We start from the raw sequence: 14,898 nt of genomic DNA, 5'->3' as shown, positions 1-14,898 counted from the left end.
TTGTCAGCGTGGTCTCGTTGGGGGTTTGTGTTCCACGGATCGCATGTAAGGTTATCCGTGGTGTCAGCACTTCTTAAACAGCACCTCAAGTGTTTGTCACATATTATATGTGCAGATATGTGAATTAGATAAAGGCTCTTTTAGTGCCTGCAGTGCTTTTTTCACAAAGGTTTCTGAACTATAATGTGGTTTGGTACAAATAACGGACGAAAGAGCTGTGCAGGTATTTTGCTGACTACTACGGCGCACTGAACGAAATAAAACCATTCTCAACTCATTTTAGTGCATTTCAATGAAATGTTAATGTAGCCTCAACATGCTGTGCAGCTGTAAGATGAAGTAAAAAGTAAAAAAGAGAAATTGTAAAATATTACAAGCTGGTTTTAAATGTTTAAAAGTGTCCATGCTGCCTTAAAAATGACATTTAGAGCAAATCCAATTCATGATAAGATTAAAGTCATGTCATATGAAAATGTACGTTGATCAGTGAACTTAATTGACTTCAACAGCTGTCCGTCAGCCTAGTTATCCATTACAATGTTAAATTGACACAAACGAATAGGAAGCTTTGAAAACATGTATTTGATTAGTTAACAGCAAACAAATAAATAATAATTCAGATGAAGTCCGGTAGGATGTTTTCTAGTCTGAAGGAAATGGCTTATTCCACAAAACTGTAACTTTTTAAGATCAATGATATAAATAATAATTGGTTGGTACCAAATTAGGAGAAAAGGTCTTGGAAATGGTTGAGGAACAAGAGCATTGGATTTGATGCTCCTAAAGCATTCTTTAAAGAATTAAAAGATCAGAATCACAATCAAATGTAAATTCTGTGCCTACCTGCCATCAAAAAATGATCAACACAGTCCCATTTTTTAACTTTTATTCACTTCAGTTCTCAAGTGTTAAAGCAAGAACAAAAACATTTATAATGTCCTTTGGTGGGATTTTATTACACTTTATTAATACTGTATATGTAAACTGATATTCTTTGATGCCAGCACGTTGCCAATACAAAGGAAAATCAACTGCACAACTAAAAGTAATAATAACAAATAAAATAAGTGAAAGAAAGAAATATAACTCAATGGGAAACCATCTGCGTTTGGATGTTTTAAATAGATACAATAAAGGTTGCCTTTTTTTCAATCACAGTTCGGCAAAGATACAAAAGGACTACATGACTCTTTTTTTTGTTTGCTCTGTCGAGAAAAGAACTTGCAAATACACCGATATTTTTCTATGCACTTCTCGTCTGCTCAGGTGAAAACTATCCTCGGACCGTAGCCGCAGGGAGCGTGGTGGCTCTAAGATAGAAAAAGAATCAGACAGCTTTATTGGAGAATCTTTTTGCAAGAGAGGAGAGGAGGGAGGAGGAATGGAGGGGGGGGGGGGGGGGGCTTCTTACACATGTGCATCACTAACATCGGACAAAAGAATCTTTCAACCAACAAGGGTTTACAGAGTAACGTTCACGAAAGCACGGGTCTGTGGCAGCATGGCGAGGGAGGCGAGGGCTTTGGGACTGGAGGCGGGAGAGGGAGGGGGGGGGGGTGAACAGGAGGGAGGATGAGACAGAGCTCAGGGGAGGCAGGACAGAAAGCTAGAGAGGGATCAACGTGGGCAAAGGGGGGTTTTTTGTGTCACAAAGGGGCGGTCGGGACGGATTTCCTTCTATCCACAATGCACTGACAGCAAAGAATGCTCTGTGTGTGTTTCCTCCTCTTTTAGTTGAAGCGTCACGCTCGTGCTTCAGGGGCCAACCGGTCAGGCATTCAGCGCGGGCAGCTTCTCTGAGAGCTCCTCAGCGTCAGTCCAGCCAACATTAACTCGCCGAAAGCATCCCGCGGGGGATCGGAGGCCGCCGCCGCCGGCTCGTTGGAGAGCTGATTGGTCGCTGCTGCTGTTGCCGTGGCAATAAGAGGGACGTAGCGAACGAGTTCGTCATCTTCTCAAGGTGGAAGGAGCTCAAGTACCTGCTATGGCTTAGAAGGGGAGGGAGGCCTCATCGTTCTTTGCACATTGCACTCTATTTAGGCAAACGCTCTTTTTTTTTCTTAATAATATCTGGCATTTTTTTTAGAAGTATATGTTTTTATTTTTATTTTGATATATTCTTTGAAATTAAATAATAAACGTTTTTGCACTCATTCGTCTGGCACATTCCCTTCATCGTCAGCGCGAGTGTCCATTGAGTCTGGGCGGGCGGGGAAGCTCAGAACAGTGCAGTCCGTGCAGCTCACGGTCGTTCCTGTTTGATGGTTGTTGATTATTCGAAGAAGGGAAAGGGGGGGGGAGGGGAGGGGATCGTGTAGGGGGGAGGGCCGGGGAGGGTAAAGGGGAGTTGGCGGGGGACTCGACCGCTCCCGCCAGGTGAGGTGGGCCCCTTCAGAGCAGCGCGGGCCAGCAGGAGGCGTCTCTCAGCAGCGCCGGGCCCAGCAGCAGCAGCAGCAGCAGCCCGGGGAGGGACGGGCGTGTCAGGGGGGCCTGGCCCGAGTCGGGACCCCCGCAGCCACCCAGCTCCGACTCGCAGCGGTGGTTCTCACACAGCAGACCCGAGTAGTCTGAGGTGCAGCTGCAGCGGACGTTGTTGACGCACACCCCGCCATTTTGGCAGCGCAGGAGCTCGTTGTCACAAACGCGGGCTAATGCAAAGACAGGAGAGACGGGTGAGGGTCAAACATTCAGCGCAGGGCCGGGTGACAGTTTACTTGAAGTTTAACCGCATCAATTCAATTTTGTAGCATTAAATAATGTACTTCCATTAAAGAGGAAAATGAACCCTGGAAATGAGGAATTCAGATTCCAACAAATCCAGAACACGCAAATGGTTCGCTTCAAGTAAAGTGTTACCGTATTTTATTCCAGATTTGATTTAGCTCAACTTTGAAAGGAAGGGTTAAACATTTTGGGAAATGGGTTTATTCAGTTTTCTTTCTGCAAGGATCAATACAACTGGTATAAATGCACATATGGAGCTAGAGACAGCAGCCAGTTAGCTTAGCTGAAAACTCTGAAGAGTAAAAGCACCATTTTGTTTTTAGCGGTTTCTTTTGTGTGCACGATGGATGCTGGGGAACTTCTAGTCAAGAAAAAGTCACATATCATTATATAAACAACATAGTAGATGTTGAAGTGTGATAAGTATTTCAATCTTACTCCCTGCGAGAAAGCAAATAAGTTGATTTCCCAAAATGTAAACTATTGCTTCAACATTATGCTAAACAATATACTGGATTTGCAGACAAACAAATTCCCTCGTATGAAATATATTCATTCTTCAAGGCAAACTCTGTACTGCATGCATCCTAATTACATTAGTCAATATTTCACAAAGTCAGGTTAGTAATGTTAGTCTAAATGGTTAAAGACTCAAACGTTTAAAATTTTTCTCTTTCTTCATAAAAAACGTTTGCAATCAAAATGTTTTTAGTGTATAGAAAGTGGGTTTAAAGGATGTTTATTAGTCAATACCTTTCAAGAACTTTAAGTTTAAGACTGCTATAAAACACAAAAAAAACAACCTCCAAATAATTTAACATCCTTATAATAATATGAATATGCAATCAAACCTTCTGGCAACTTACAGCAAAGATGAATTCTCATCTTTTCTTATGTAAACGCCTCATTCTGTCAGTGAGTACATTCCCTTTTTGTTAACATTTCTTTAATAACGAAGCTGATTAAAGCGGTGCTGCTGCACAGACGTCCTCAAAGCCTCGCAGGCTTCCCCCCCAAACGGCACTGTCTTTAGACAAACTGAACGTCAGGTGGAAATTGGTGTATATTTAGAGCTGGGACACCGAGGCCACTCTATTCCCAGCGGAGGCAAGCTGTCAGGCAAGCTGGAGGCAAACAAAGCAGCGGCGCACAAACTAATAAACCAACAGAGACAAATAAACAGTGATAAACACAGGGGCCACTTCTGCCCATTTCACTCCTTTATGGGAGTGGAAAACAATGTGGTGAGCAATCTATGAACTCTATGGGACGTAAATATCACAATAACAAATATCTCGCCTTTGCGCTGATACTCAGGATTGGACGCATGCCGTCTCCCAGGAATCTCCAAATGGCGCTCGGATAGGAGGCTTGTTAAGAAGCATTCACTCTGTGAATCCTATTTGTGCCGTGTCTGTTTTGCGGAGAAAGGGGACCCGCTGTTTGGCTGAGTACAGGTTTTGCTGCAGGCCGCGGCTCCCTCAATTACCATACACAACTAGATCCAAATGAGACATCTGAACTCTTCTGTTGTCTTTTCTCCTCTCAGACTGGCATATCAATTTCATGACTGATTCAACGACGCAGCGGGATATAAAGTAAGGTGTCAATAAAACCACAATCACAGCTTCTTTCTTTGGAGGGCCTTTGTTCTGCTGGTTTTCTTCTTCTTACGGTGAAGCAGCTAAAGTTGGTAATAAAAAGTCTCCTTCAAGATGACAGGGAAGAACAAGGTATTAATTAGAGAATCGTGTTTTTCCCCACGAGGCTTTGATATGACCAGTTGACTGGCGAGACGCCTTTAATTAGACAATGACCTTCCATCATGTCCACGGCGTCTCTCCTGGCTTTCATGAGAAAAAGCACATATGTTGTGTATTTCTAAAGATGTTCACAGTTGTTTGAATCATTACGCACATTATAATTACAATATATCATAAAAAACCCGAAATGATTTGCGAGATAACATTGTTTATGCAAACCTTTGCAAAGTAAAAACCAGCCCAGTGCACCATGAGCAGGACCAGGAGAAAGTGATCCAGCTATGCTAAATTATAGCAGGTTTTGAAACCTGCAGCCTACCTCCTGCATTTCAAAATAAAATACAATTTGACAAAAATAGCTTTGTGACGTTTGCACAATATTTGATTCCCAGTACTCAGGAAGTACTTCTTTTCAGACTATGCTGCCACCTACTTTCAGCAGAAATCTCCACTACAGCTCGCTTAATTCACCCGTCGCTAGCTTGATGTGGTAAAGCTCCTGTGTAAAACATTATGAAGTGCCTAGTATAAGTGAGTATGAGCTCAGTTGAGTTGGTTCAGGAATAAACTTTATATATAAAATATTGTTTCCCAATGGCCGTCTGCAATATCTCACCGCTAACCACTATCTTCAGAAGCAGGGACGCCTTTCTCAGGACACATGTTTCAGCCTCAATTTAGAACTGGTTCACTGTCTTCCATGAAGTAGGCGGAGCCCAAATATGGCAAAACAAGGTATTTCACCAATTACTGTGAGACCAGGTTGGAAAATGTTACTTACTTTGACTTTGAGCAGTCAGTAGAGAAGCTACCTTGGTGAGTTGCATGTTTAAACATTGATATTGAGAGGGAATCTTAATTTTTAGATGAACAGCTACTTAAATATTAACTACGCATGATACTCGACACGGTGCAGTTGACTTCAAAGTGAACTTTGGGTAATGGGCAACCCCTGCTGGCAAAGTGCTTCATTTGCAGCCAATTAAGCAACGCTAAAGTCCAAAATGGAAACAAAGACATGGTTTAAAAAAAAAAAAAAGACCTGCAAGTTTGTCAAAGACGAAGACTATAATGAGGTCCATGATAGAAGGTTTCTCTAACACTGTGAAGGCGAGAAAACAACGTGAAGGCACACACAGTACCAGCATGGGGCATTATGTTTTTGAAAACTAAGGATGGGTATTCTGAAAGATGAGCGAGGAATTAAGTTGTAAGCCTGAAAACTCATTTGAGGGACGGATGAAATCTTCGGAGAGCTCTGCACCTTCATCTCTCTTCCATCTCTCACATTAACCATTTTCTCGGCATGTAAACAGAGCCGGCGACGACGGTAAATGACAAGATTTGTAGCGTTTGCTTGTGATATGAGTGACAATATTTAGAGAAGGAAGCGATGATCTAGGTGTGCCTGTCTAGGGCTGTGATGTGTTTGACGAGAGCTTGGGGTTTTAATTGCATTCTTCAGTGTGCATGCAGATCGGGTCTTGTCCATTCCACATAAATACTGCAGGAGTCGGGAAGCAACGGGAGGTCAAGATGGAAAAGTATTTAAACTATTTCTGCTGTGAAATAGCATTGCGCAGCTTTCTTGCTGGAGTCGAAAAATAAAATAAAACGACTGACGCGAGTTGTAAACTGTGAATAAACTTTTCTTGCTTGCTTGCGTTCTTCTTTCCTCTTTCTGATAATGCTTTTATAATCACTCATGTATAGCACGGGGAACACCTTCTTTCCATGAAAGGCACTCTGGGAAATGTTGAATGTGTTGAGTGAAATCAGATTATAGTTTAAGATTCTGATTCAACCACGAAAGAATACACATACTCGAGTGTCGTTTCCTAAACCTCTTTAGTCTCACAGAGGGAGCAAAAGTTTGATGCTTAGAAGTTTTGAGAACATTCAAATACTTACACACAATTCTGTTTGTTTGATTTTCTAATCACTGCCACTTGCTAATCTGAAAAAATAAAACTACAGACCCTTTCTGTGCTTTGTGCCTTTCCATCTGTTTGACGTGTTTTCTTTTCTCTTTCATTTTTACTTTCCTTTTCTTCCCGTTTCTTGTAAACATATAAATGCTGCTGCTGTACAGCTCAAATGAATGCACTTGTTTAAAGCACAAGTCACACGACATCATAGGCTAAATACCAACAGTAATCGTAAGAGTATGTTAGTATCAAGCTGCATATAGTGTGTGTTACAGTGAATTGTGTGTGTCTGTCGTGGCTGCCGTCGTGCAGCAGAAAGCTCTGTTCTCTGAGTCTCTTTCATGATGGATTTCTCCTTTATTGTTGAACATCACTTACAAATAGCAGTTCTTAGAAAGTCACTGCTGTTATTTTGGGGTACTAACATCAATAGCTATGAAATGTCATCCACAGCTCTATTTATTATATTGATATACATAATATGATATTGTATTTTTTTTACATAAATGGACTTTCTTTGTTTTCACTAATCAATGTACTAAAAAGATATTACAGTTTAACTTTTGTCCCATTGGTCAAATGCTTCCTTAATGCTTTTATACTTTATTTTCTTTGTGCTATACTTAAAGTTTAGATGTTCTTCTACAGCTTTGTGTTTGAATAATTCATTGTTTATCTCTGCTCACAGTTTACGTTGTGTTGGGCCTGAGCGGGGTGTTTTCATACAACTGGTCCCATTCGTGTTCCTCCAACTGGACCAGAGAGTATTTCCCGCTCAGTGATTTGCTGAATACTCATCAGGAAATCCGACCAATGCTGAGTTCCGTCATGTTGATATCACCCTGGCTAAATCCTCATATCCACGGGAAGAAATAGATGCCGTCACGACAAATGACTTCCTCAGAATCACGTCAATTTACATGGTTGAGGCACCTTATTTAGGACGCCGCTGTCAGCCAAGAGAGATTAATGTCCAGCTACAGGAGTGGAGCAAATACAGTAAATGTCACCACCGGGTGTCTATGAATCTGATGCAATCTAATCACAGCTACACAGTGGCACAGGAATGGGTAATGGGTGGTCAAATACTAAGTGGCAGCAATTATTATGCCACCAAACAAGCCAAATCATTCAGTCAATTTGTCAAAAGATGTGCATTGGGTTCCTTCTTTATCTGCTAGAGTACTTCCTGAAGGTTGGTCACCCAAAGTTTGACACGAAGAAAACAAAAAAAACATAAAATTGGTGACATTTAAAAGAAATGATCCCATGGTGCATGCTTTGCGGGCAGAAATGTAAACGGTCGACAATAATAAAATGAGCTGCATTCTCCTTTGCAACATGTTAGTGTTGGATGACATTGTCCTGGTGTGAGCTGGCGAGAGGAGGGGGGGGGGGGTTGATGGCTCAACTCAAACAGATCACAGGCAGCCTGTCAAGCAGTCAACATTGACTCAGCTGTTGTTCTGTCGGCGTGCGACATGGCTGGATAACTGCGTTCCCGAGCAGCATGCACCCTGCCATGCCGTGCCATCGCCTCCCTGCCGGCCCTGCAGGGCACCTGCCGAGGTCACATTGTTAACTCGGCCGCAGCAAGTGTGCGATGCAGGTTCACTCGGTGAATGAAATCGCTCGGCGTGTTCAGTGAGATCGCATTATGGGTTAGGTCTGTATTTGACAAGGCGGCTGGGCAGTCCTGCACATGTGCAGCACACATTCTTCCGGGCAAAGCTCAGGAATCATACAAAGAGAGAGAGAGAGAGAGGGGGGGAGGAAGAGGCAGAGGTGAAGGAGAAAAACAGCGGTGAGCTGCGTGGGGAGGTTTGTGATTCTACTTACATTTGCAGCCATCGTCCCACAAATAGCCGGGTAGACACTGCTGACACTTAGGCCCTGTAGTGCCCTCCTTACATATACAAAATCCTGTGCCATTACAGCGATCACTGACTGAGCCAAAGGGATTACAATTACACTCTGGAAAAACAAGACACACACACACATACACAAACAAGCTGGAAACAGGGTGGTGCTTTGACTCGCCGGCACACGTCCAGAGAACCTCATTCCTCAAGCTCAATTATAAGGCTCAACTATTACAACAAGAAGTTTACAATTTGTTAACTGGCAAAAAATGTGAATAGATTTAAAGACATACAGGAAAAATGCTACCATTTCAACCGTAATGGAGACAGAGTGAGAAGAGGATGACGGACGCTAGATGCATGAACACTGTGTTCATTACAGTATATTTGTGAATTCTATAGGAATAATTTTTGCTATTGGACAGCTATACAACGTGCAATGAGCTAATATGCAAAGCATTATCAGTAGCTTTAATTTAAGATGACCAAAGAAAGCTAATCTTCACATGCTTTTCCAAAATCGTATTCACTCATACATCGATGGAGAGAGAAAGATGAAAGGGAGGAAATGGGAGGAGCAGGTTTCAGATGAATAATGGCGAGAAAGAGTGATAGTTTATAGAAGAATGAGAGTACAGCACATTGAAATGGGCATTGTTGTATTATGTTCTTTAATTCTCCCGAATGTTCAAGTGGATTATTTAAAAAAAACGGCTACCTGCCAAGTCTCTGGTGTCCTACGCTCAACTGACCTTCCAGCTTTCCACAGCAACCGGAGCACTCAGCAGTCAGAGCGACACCTATTTTGACAGCCCCTGACCGCCACATTGCACCTTCCACGGCTGCGCTGGCTGCACCCGAGTGACATCTGAGGGGGGGTTGGGGGGGTCAGGGTGAGGGAGGCAGGGCGACGGCGAGTTTGGCACAAGGTAACGCCTCAGTGACTCTTAATGCCTTGTGACGGGTTTCAGCTGCTACTCTTGGGGCCATTTCATGTATATGACATATGCACTTGTGTGGCACCTCTGACTGGCGGTGTGACTTCCCTGCGACATTTTTCTCGGAATTCTTGTCGCTTGTCAGGCTCCCCCCCCCCCCACCCCTCAGGACTCACGAATGCACCTGGCACAGAGCACTGTGGAAATATGGACTACATGTAGGAAAAACAGATGATTCGGTGTATGCATGTATGCATTAGGCCTTGGACAAAATAACAGAAACACCGGATGAAAATGGCCTTTTACCTTTGACATCACAAAGGTGATCCGTCTCCACAGCTCACCGGAACGAGTGATGTTTCAAGCCAAATGGTAAAATTCGATGGATCTTGCTCACCGATTATGTGGTAGTAAGGATGCCATTTTATCATAATGATGTGAAAACAGAATGATATATAATCTGGTAATTTATAAACTTAGTTTAGTTTAGTTTAACTAAAGTTTAGCTAAACTGCTGCTGGCTTCATTTCTAATATTCAGATATGAGACGGTTTGAGGTGTTTCCATTAGTTTGTGCACTAAAATGAATGCTTGGCCCCAAACCTCGTTGTAAGAAACTTTATTCAAAAGTAAAAGCTAGCAGCTAGAAACCGATTGTAACTCACTACAATAATGTCGCCTAGCAGCTATGAATCAACTGCAACACACTTCGGTAATGTAAGCCAGCAGCTGTGCACCAATTGTAAACCACTTCAAATATAAATAAAAGCTAGCAGTCTGCTAACTGTAACACTGAATCAAAAATCAGTCTACTGTACCTAAAAGGACTGACTGAGTGTGTGTTCTTCTGACTAAAGCTGAATGTTCAAAACTCTACCACTGTGCAAAGAGTAGAAGAAACAAACAGGGAGACATGGAGACCACTAAAAGACACAGAGACAAGAGGATGTACGGGTGCTGAAGCCTTGGGCTGATGGAAAGATGACGAGTCAAAGACAGGTGAGGCGAGGAGAGTGCTGCTGTAGGAAGCAGGGTGGCAGTGAAGGGGGGCCATGGTGGGAGACTGACCTATGCAAACATTTTCATCGTCCAGTTCTGCAGAGGCATTGCGGTAGTAGCCCAGCTTGCACAGCTGGCAGTGCTGGCCCCTAGTGTTGTGCTTACAGCTCACGCAAATGACGGTGTTTAGCAGCTCGATGTAGCTGCACCGGTTGGAGTGGCCGAAGCATTCGCAGTCTTGCAGAGAGAGAGTGTGAAGGGGAGCGAGGGGAGAAAGAGAGAGAGAGAGAGAGAGAGAGAGAGAGAGAGAGACGCGGTAGGGAGCGTTGTCAGTGGCTTTTTCGCTGCGAGCGCTACGGCGGCGGGGTGAGCAGGAACATGGAGCGAGGCACCGCGTGGCATGCAAGGTCAACCAATGGAGACTGCGCTGTGAAGGTGATGAGAGCGAGGGGGCAACTCGGGATTAGTCTGACATGGGCACAGCCGGAATTAGAAGACATCACACGACAAAAGCACGGCGCCGGGTCGCACTCGGGAAGAGTCACATCACTTTACAGGCACACCACAACACGAGGCTCCGCGACGATGGAACAGAGACACGGCCACGGTGGGGACACCACACAGTGCAAGGAAGGTCAAAACCATGAATGGAATGGAACTGTGTTGGGGGAATTTGTGAAATTGTCATCTTTCATTTAAAATGCATTGAATACGGGATGTGAACGTACGCTGAGGTCCAGCGGCAGAGACTGTGTCACCGGCTGGAGTGTTATATCATGCTGAATTAGATTCATGGAGTTGTAGCCGGACTCTAAAACGGTCACTGATACTCACTGGGGGTCGGGGGAGGCGAGGAGGGGAGGGTTGGGGTGAGGGGGGGGTATCCCCGGCTCATCTCCATCTGAGTGAGGATCAGTCTGCCACCGCTGAGTGACCACTGACACCACGTGTCACAGCACAGACAGATGTGACCCGTAAGCCTCGCTGGCAGTCGCTTGGACAGAAAGCCCGCGGATCCAGAGGAGAGGGAGCAGGGGGGAAAGAGGGGAAGGCGGGGTTTCGTCCAAGGGATTGTGGTTATTAAGGATCTGTATTGAGGTCAGGTCTCTCTGTCTGACCGCCGACAACCTGACAGGACTTGGAAATGAAGGAGAAGAGAGACGGAGCACAACGTCTGCTTTTGGGTGCGAGGGGGGATCTCCTACGTTAGATATGCCTCCGTCTCGCAAACATACTCTCGCAAGACAAATAATCTCTCCTCTCCGGAAATAGGCTGAGGTCATAAATCATGCACGCGTGGGGAATAGAAATTCCTGAGTCTCTGAAACACGTCCCCCAAAAATAGTCGCGGTCCCAAGCATCCGCTATACATTTGCTGCAATAAGAAATGGTTCCAAGGGACTTTCGGCGTGTTTTGAAAACAATCCAAGAGACGAATGAATCCTCGATGCGCAACGTACAGTGAACTCCATCAGTCCAGTGGATAGATAGAGATGTGGTATCACAGTGCTCTGGCATCGGGTTAGTGCTGCAAGGGTTATGGGGCTTACGGTTAGTCAAAAACATCAGTTTATCTGTGGGGAGGTGGTGGGGGGAGGGGGGGGGGCAATGTATGAATTCCAGCTCCTACCTCGCTTGCTGTTTGCAACGTGGACAGAAGGGGCAGTGGACAATGCAACCTGAGGAGCTACTAGACAAATTCAAAGAAACAAACAAAACAAAACATGATATTGCAATTAAACATAAAACATGTAATGTCATAGAATTAAGAATACCGAGCATCATGCTTGATAATAAATGTAACTGTAACAAAAAGAAGAAAAGAGATATATGAATGATGGCATTGGGAAATAAAGAGTGTGGTTGCCAAGTGAAGTTGGCTCCATTTAGCGGCATCTGCTACAAATGCCTTGGCTGCCGAACAATTCAAATATTATGGTCCTTCTTTTATGCTTCATTTGATTAACAAGCGCTTTGTATAATTCAAAAGCCTCTGTGTACGTTTCCCCAGACAGAAACCATCCCCTGACAAACTACTCTCCATCTCTGTGGAGGCCGGCCAAGAATTTTCACCCTATAAATTTGTGCGCAGGAGCGTGGGCAGGGGAACTGGCTAGTGAACACATCAATCCCTCGATTCCTTTACGGCCATAAAACAAACAGTGTGGAAAAAAAAAGAAATAATAAGGCCAGCCTCTGCCATTGTACTTGGTGACATAAGCCCCTGACACATACAATGTGTGCGCTTGGCTGCGGTCATGGAAACGCAGAGCCGAGTGGTTGTGCGCTAGTTGTTTGCGAGGTGGCTGCACATCACATGACGGATTAAGTTGAGACGGGCCTAACGTCAATCTGCATAAAAAAAACACAGTGGAACCTCTGCATGCTTTTTTTTCCTGATACGCTGATACGGGACGGAGAATCGCTGAATGCTCTCTGCCTCTAATTCAAATCCAGTGTCTGTGTACGAGTGTGCAGTGCACGCATCCGGAGGATAATGTACGCCACCGCGGCATGTTGCAACACGGGTGCCCTGTGAATGCACAGGCCTCCTTTGAATGAGCCGAGGCGCTTTATCAACCCAAGCAGGCGGGGGGGATTTTTTTTTTTATGGTTAAGGGTTTCAGAAAAATAACCAAGATTGGAAACGGGGGAAGCTCCAACCCACAAAGACGCATCGCTACCGTAAGAGTCGTTTTTTTTTTTCTTCTTCTATGCAAACAGGCTGAGATAAAAGAATCTGTGGAGAGACATAATTGTTCCATGTTCTTCGATGCCTACCTTCTTTTCGGTTAGCGACACCTAGGGATGACACATTCTGCCGAACTGCGTGCAATTGAGAGAAACCAGGAGTTATTCATGTGCATTTGTGTGATGCACTTTACAGATATTCTAGTGTGGGGGGGTGGGGTTGGGGGGGGGGGGATGTGGGGACTACGTGGTGGTGGTGGTGGAACACACACAACTGGAGACAGGGACATGTCCAGCATGACTCAAATCAGTATATTAGGAAACAGCAAATACAATGGGGCAGGGCTGACATGGACGAGCAAAGAGAATGCATCCAAAGGTCCGCCGAGGACATTGGTGAGACGTTGTATGTAATCTGTGTGACTTCCATGGGCTTGCTGTTTATGTGTATGCTTATGGGAAATGGCAATGATGAGTGACCAACTGAAGAAAAGATGATAAAAACCTTGTTAAACTTGGTATTTAAGGCAATCAGGTCTAAACTATATTCAGCAAATTAGGAGGTTAGGGGTCATTTTATTTAATTCATCGCATTGACTATGCAATCAATATCTAATTACAGTGTATTTCTGGTGGAGTAATAACAATGAATAAATAATGGCAGGTGTTGGGTCTGGGAATGACGGACTGCTGTGGGTAGCATAACCTCATAATTACATACAAGTCTGTATTTCCGTGTCAGGGAAATACATGCGGTTGGAAATGGAGAGGTCTCAAGCAGAGGGAGGAATACGGATCCGTTTCCTCTTTGTGCCCCCGTCATTTCCCAATATGATCTTTCTGTCCTTTGGCTATTGACTCCACAAATCACACAATCTTGGGTAATTAACGTCAAGTCAAGAATATTATTGACCTGTGTAAACCCAACACTCCTATCCGGGATGAATCATTGTAGAAGTTCCTTTTTCATGGTGTAATTCTTTAAAACGTTTTTTTTTTTTTTTCAAATTCTCCATTGTAATTTAATAATACATTAGCCTTCAGCTCGGCGTGTCCACACGCTGTGACTATCACTTTTGAGCCCCCCTTTCATTAGCAGTCATTGATTTCGAAAGTGCATGAACAATAGAGGACCATGGAGTTTGACCTGTGTCACCGTTTACTTTCACCGCTTTATTTCCCTAAAACGTGTCTCTCAATGGTTTGCTCGGTTGAAGTTACTCGAGAAAATGAGAAGGCCACACCACGTCACCACTGAAACTCAGTCAGGTCCTGCATCTCATTTTTCATTCAGATTGACCGTCGTTGCTTTCATCTGTATTTAAATGCTCACTTTTTAGTGGTGAAGCTGTTTTCTCGAAAACAAAACTTGACTTACGAGGAAATGAGCAATTAATCCATGACAAAAAAAGGATTGCGTAATCTGAGAAGACACACATGAGCAAACCCTAATGTACCGATCTATAACGTCTAATTGTTAAAGTAGGTTTGTTTGAAATGATTCTATGTTGAAACTAATACATATCTGGGTCCCATTCATTATTTTCTTAATGGAGAATATTAAGGTAAGGCAAGCTAAATGAGTGGTGACTGAATCTTAATCAATGCCATACCCATAATGAAATGCAATCTTGTGGAGGCAGAATTGTTTTTTAAAATATTAATTTTACTTTAATGGCACGCATTAGGCAATTCTGCCTGGCTTAATCAACTCGAAACAGAAGTCAATAAGGACTCACTTGCCTTCAAACAACAGTGTAAAAAGTGCTGTGCTTTCTTTCTTTGTCCACAGCGAGCTTTGCTTCTAGTCCATTAACAACCCCAAAGACCTCCTAACCTTTTCCCCACTCGATTCTTACTTTATTGACAACGGAGACAGCCGATCGGTGTGCACTGAAAACAGCCCCCTCTGCAGCGTGTTCACTTTTCCTTAGCGTCATGCCGGTTCTTTGGGAGGCTGCTGTGACAAGACAGCCATTCGTGAGAACTCTAA

General features: G+C 43.9%; 1 protein-coding gene across 11 annotated transcripts in view; it reads right to left on the bottom strand.

Annotated features, from left to right (window-relative positions):
• Positions 1-869: 869 nt before the first annotated feature.
• Positions 870-14,898, bottom strand: part of ntng1a (netrin g1a) — an 85,067-nt gene continuing 71,038 nt past the window's right edge. For 3 of the 11 annotated variants that reach the window (XM_040167241.2, XM_040167243.2, XM_040167242.2), the window contains exons 6-8: positions 10,284-10,451; positions 8,255-8,389; positions 870-2,648 (exon numbers count right to left, since the gene is read on the bottom strand). In XM_040167241.2, coding sequence (XP_040023175.2) covers positions 2,392-2,648; positions 8,255-8,389; positions 10,284-10,451 — 560 coding nt within the window. In that variant the 3' untranslated portion in view covers positions 870-2,391. Of the gene's footprint in view, positions 2,649-8,254; positions 8,390-10,283; positions 10,452-11,844; positions 11,905-12,995; positions 13,041-14,898 lie in introns of all 11 variants that reach the window. The other 8 variants (XM_040167246.2, XM_078095646.1, XM_040167248.2 and 5 more) reach the window with 5 other exon arrangements.

Source organism: Gasterosteus aculeatus, chromosome 21, assembly GCF_964276395.1.
Source record: "Gasterosteus aculeatus chromosome 21, fGasAcu3.hap1.1, whole genome shotgun sequence".
Taxonomy (NCBI): Eukaryota; Metazoa; Chordata; class Actinopteri; order Perciformes; family Gasterosteidae; genus Gasterosteus; species Gasterosteus aculeatus.
The sequence above is the reverse complement of the archived record's forward strand: the minus strand, read 5'-3'. Positions and strand labels throughout refer to the sequence as shown.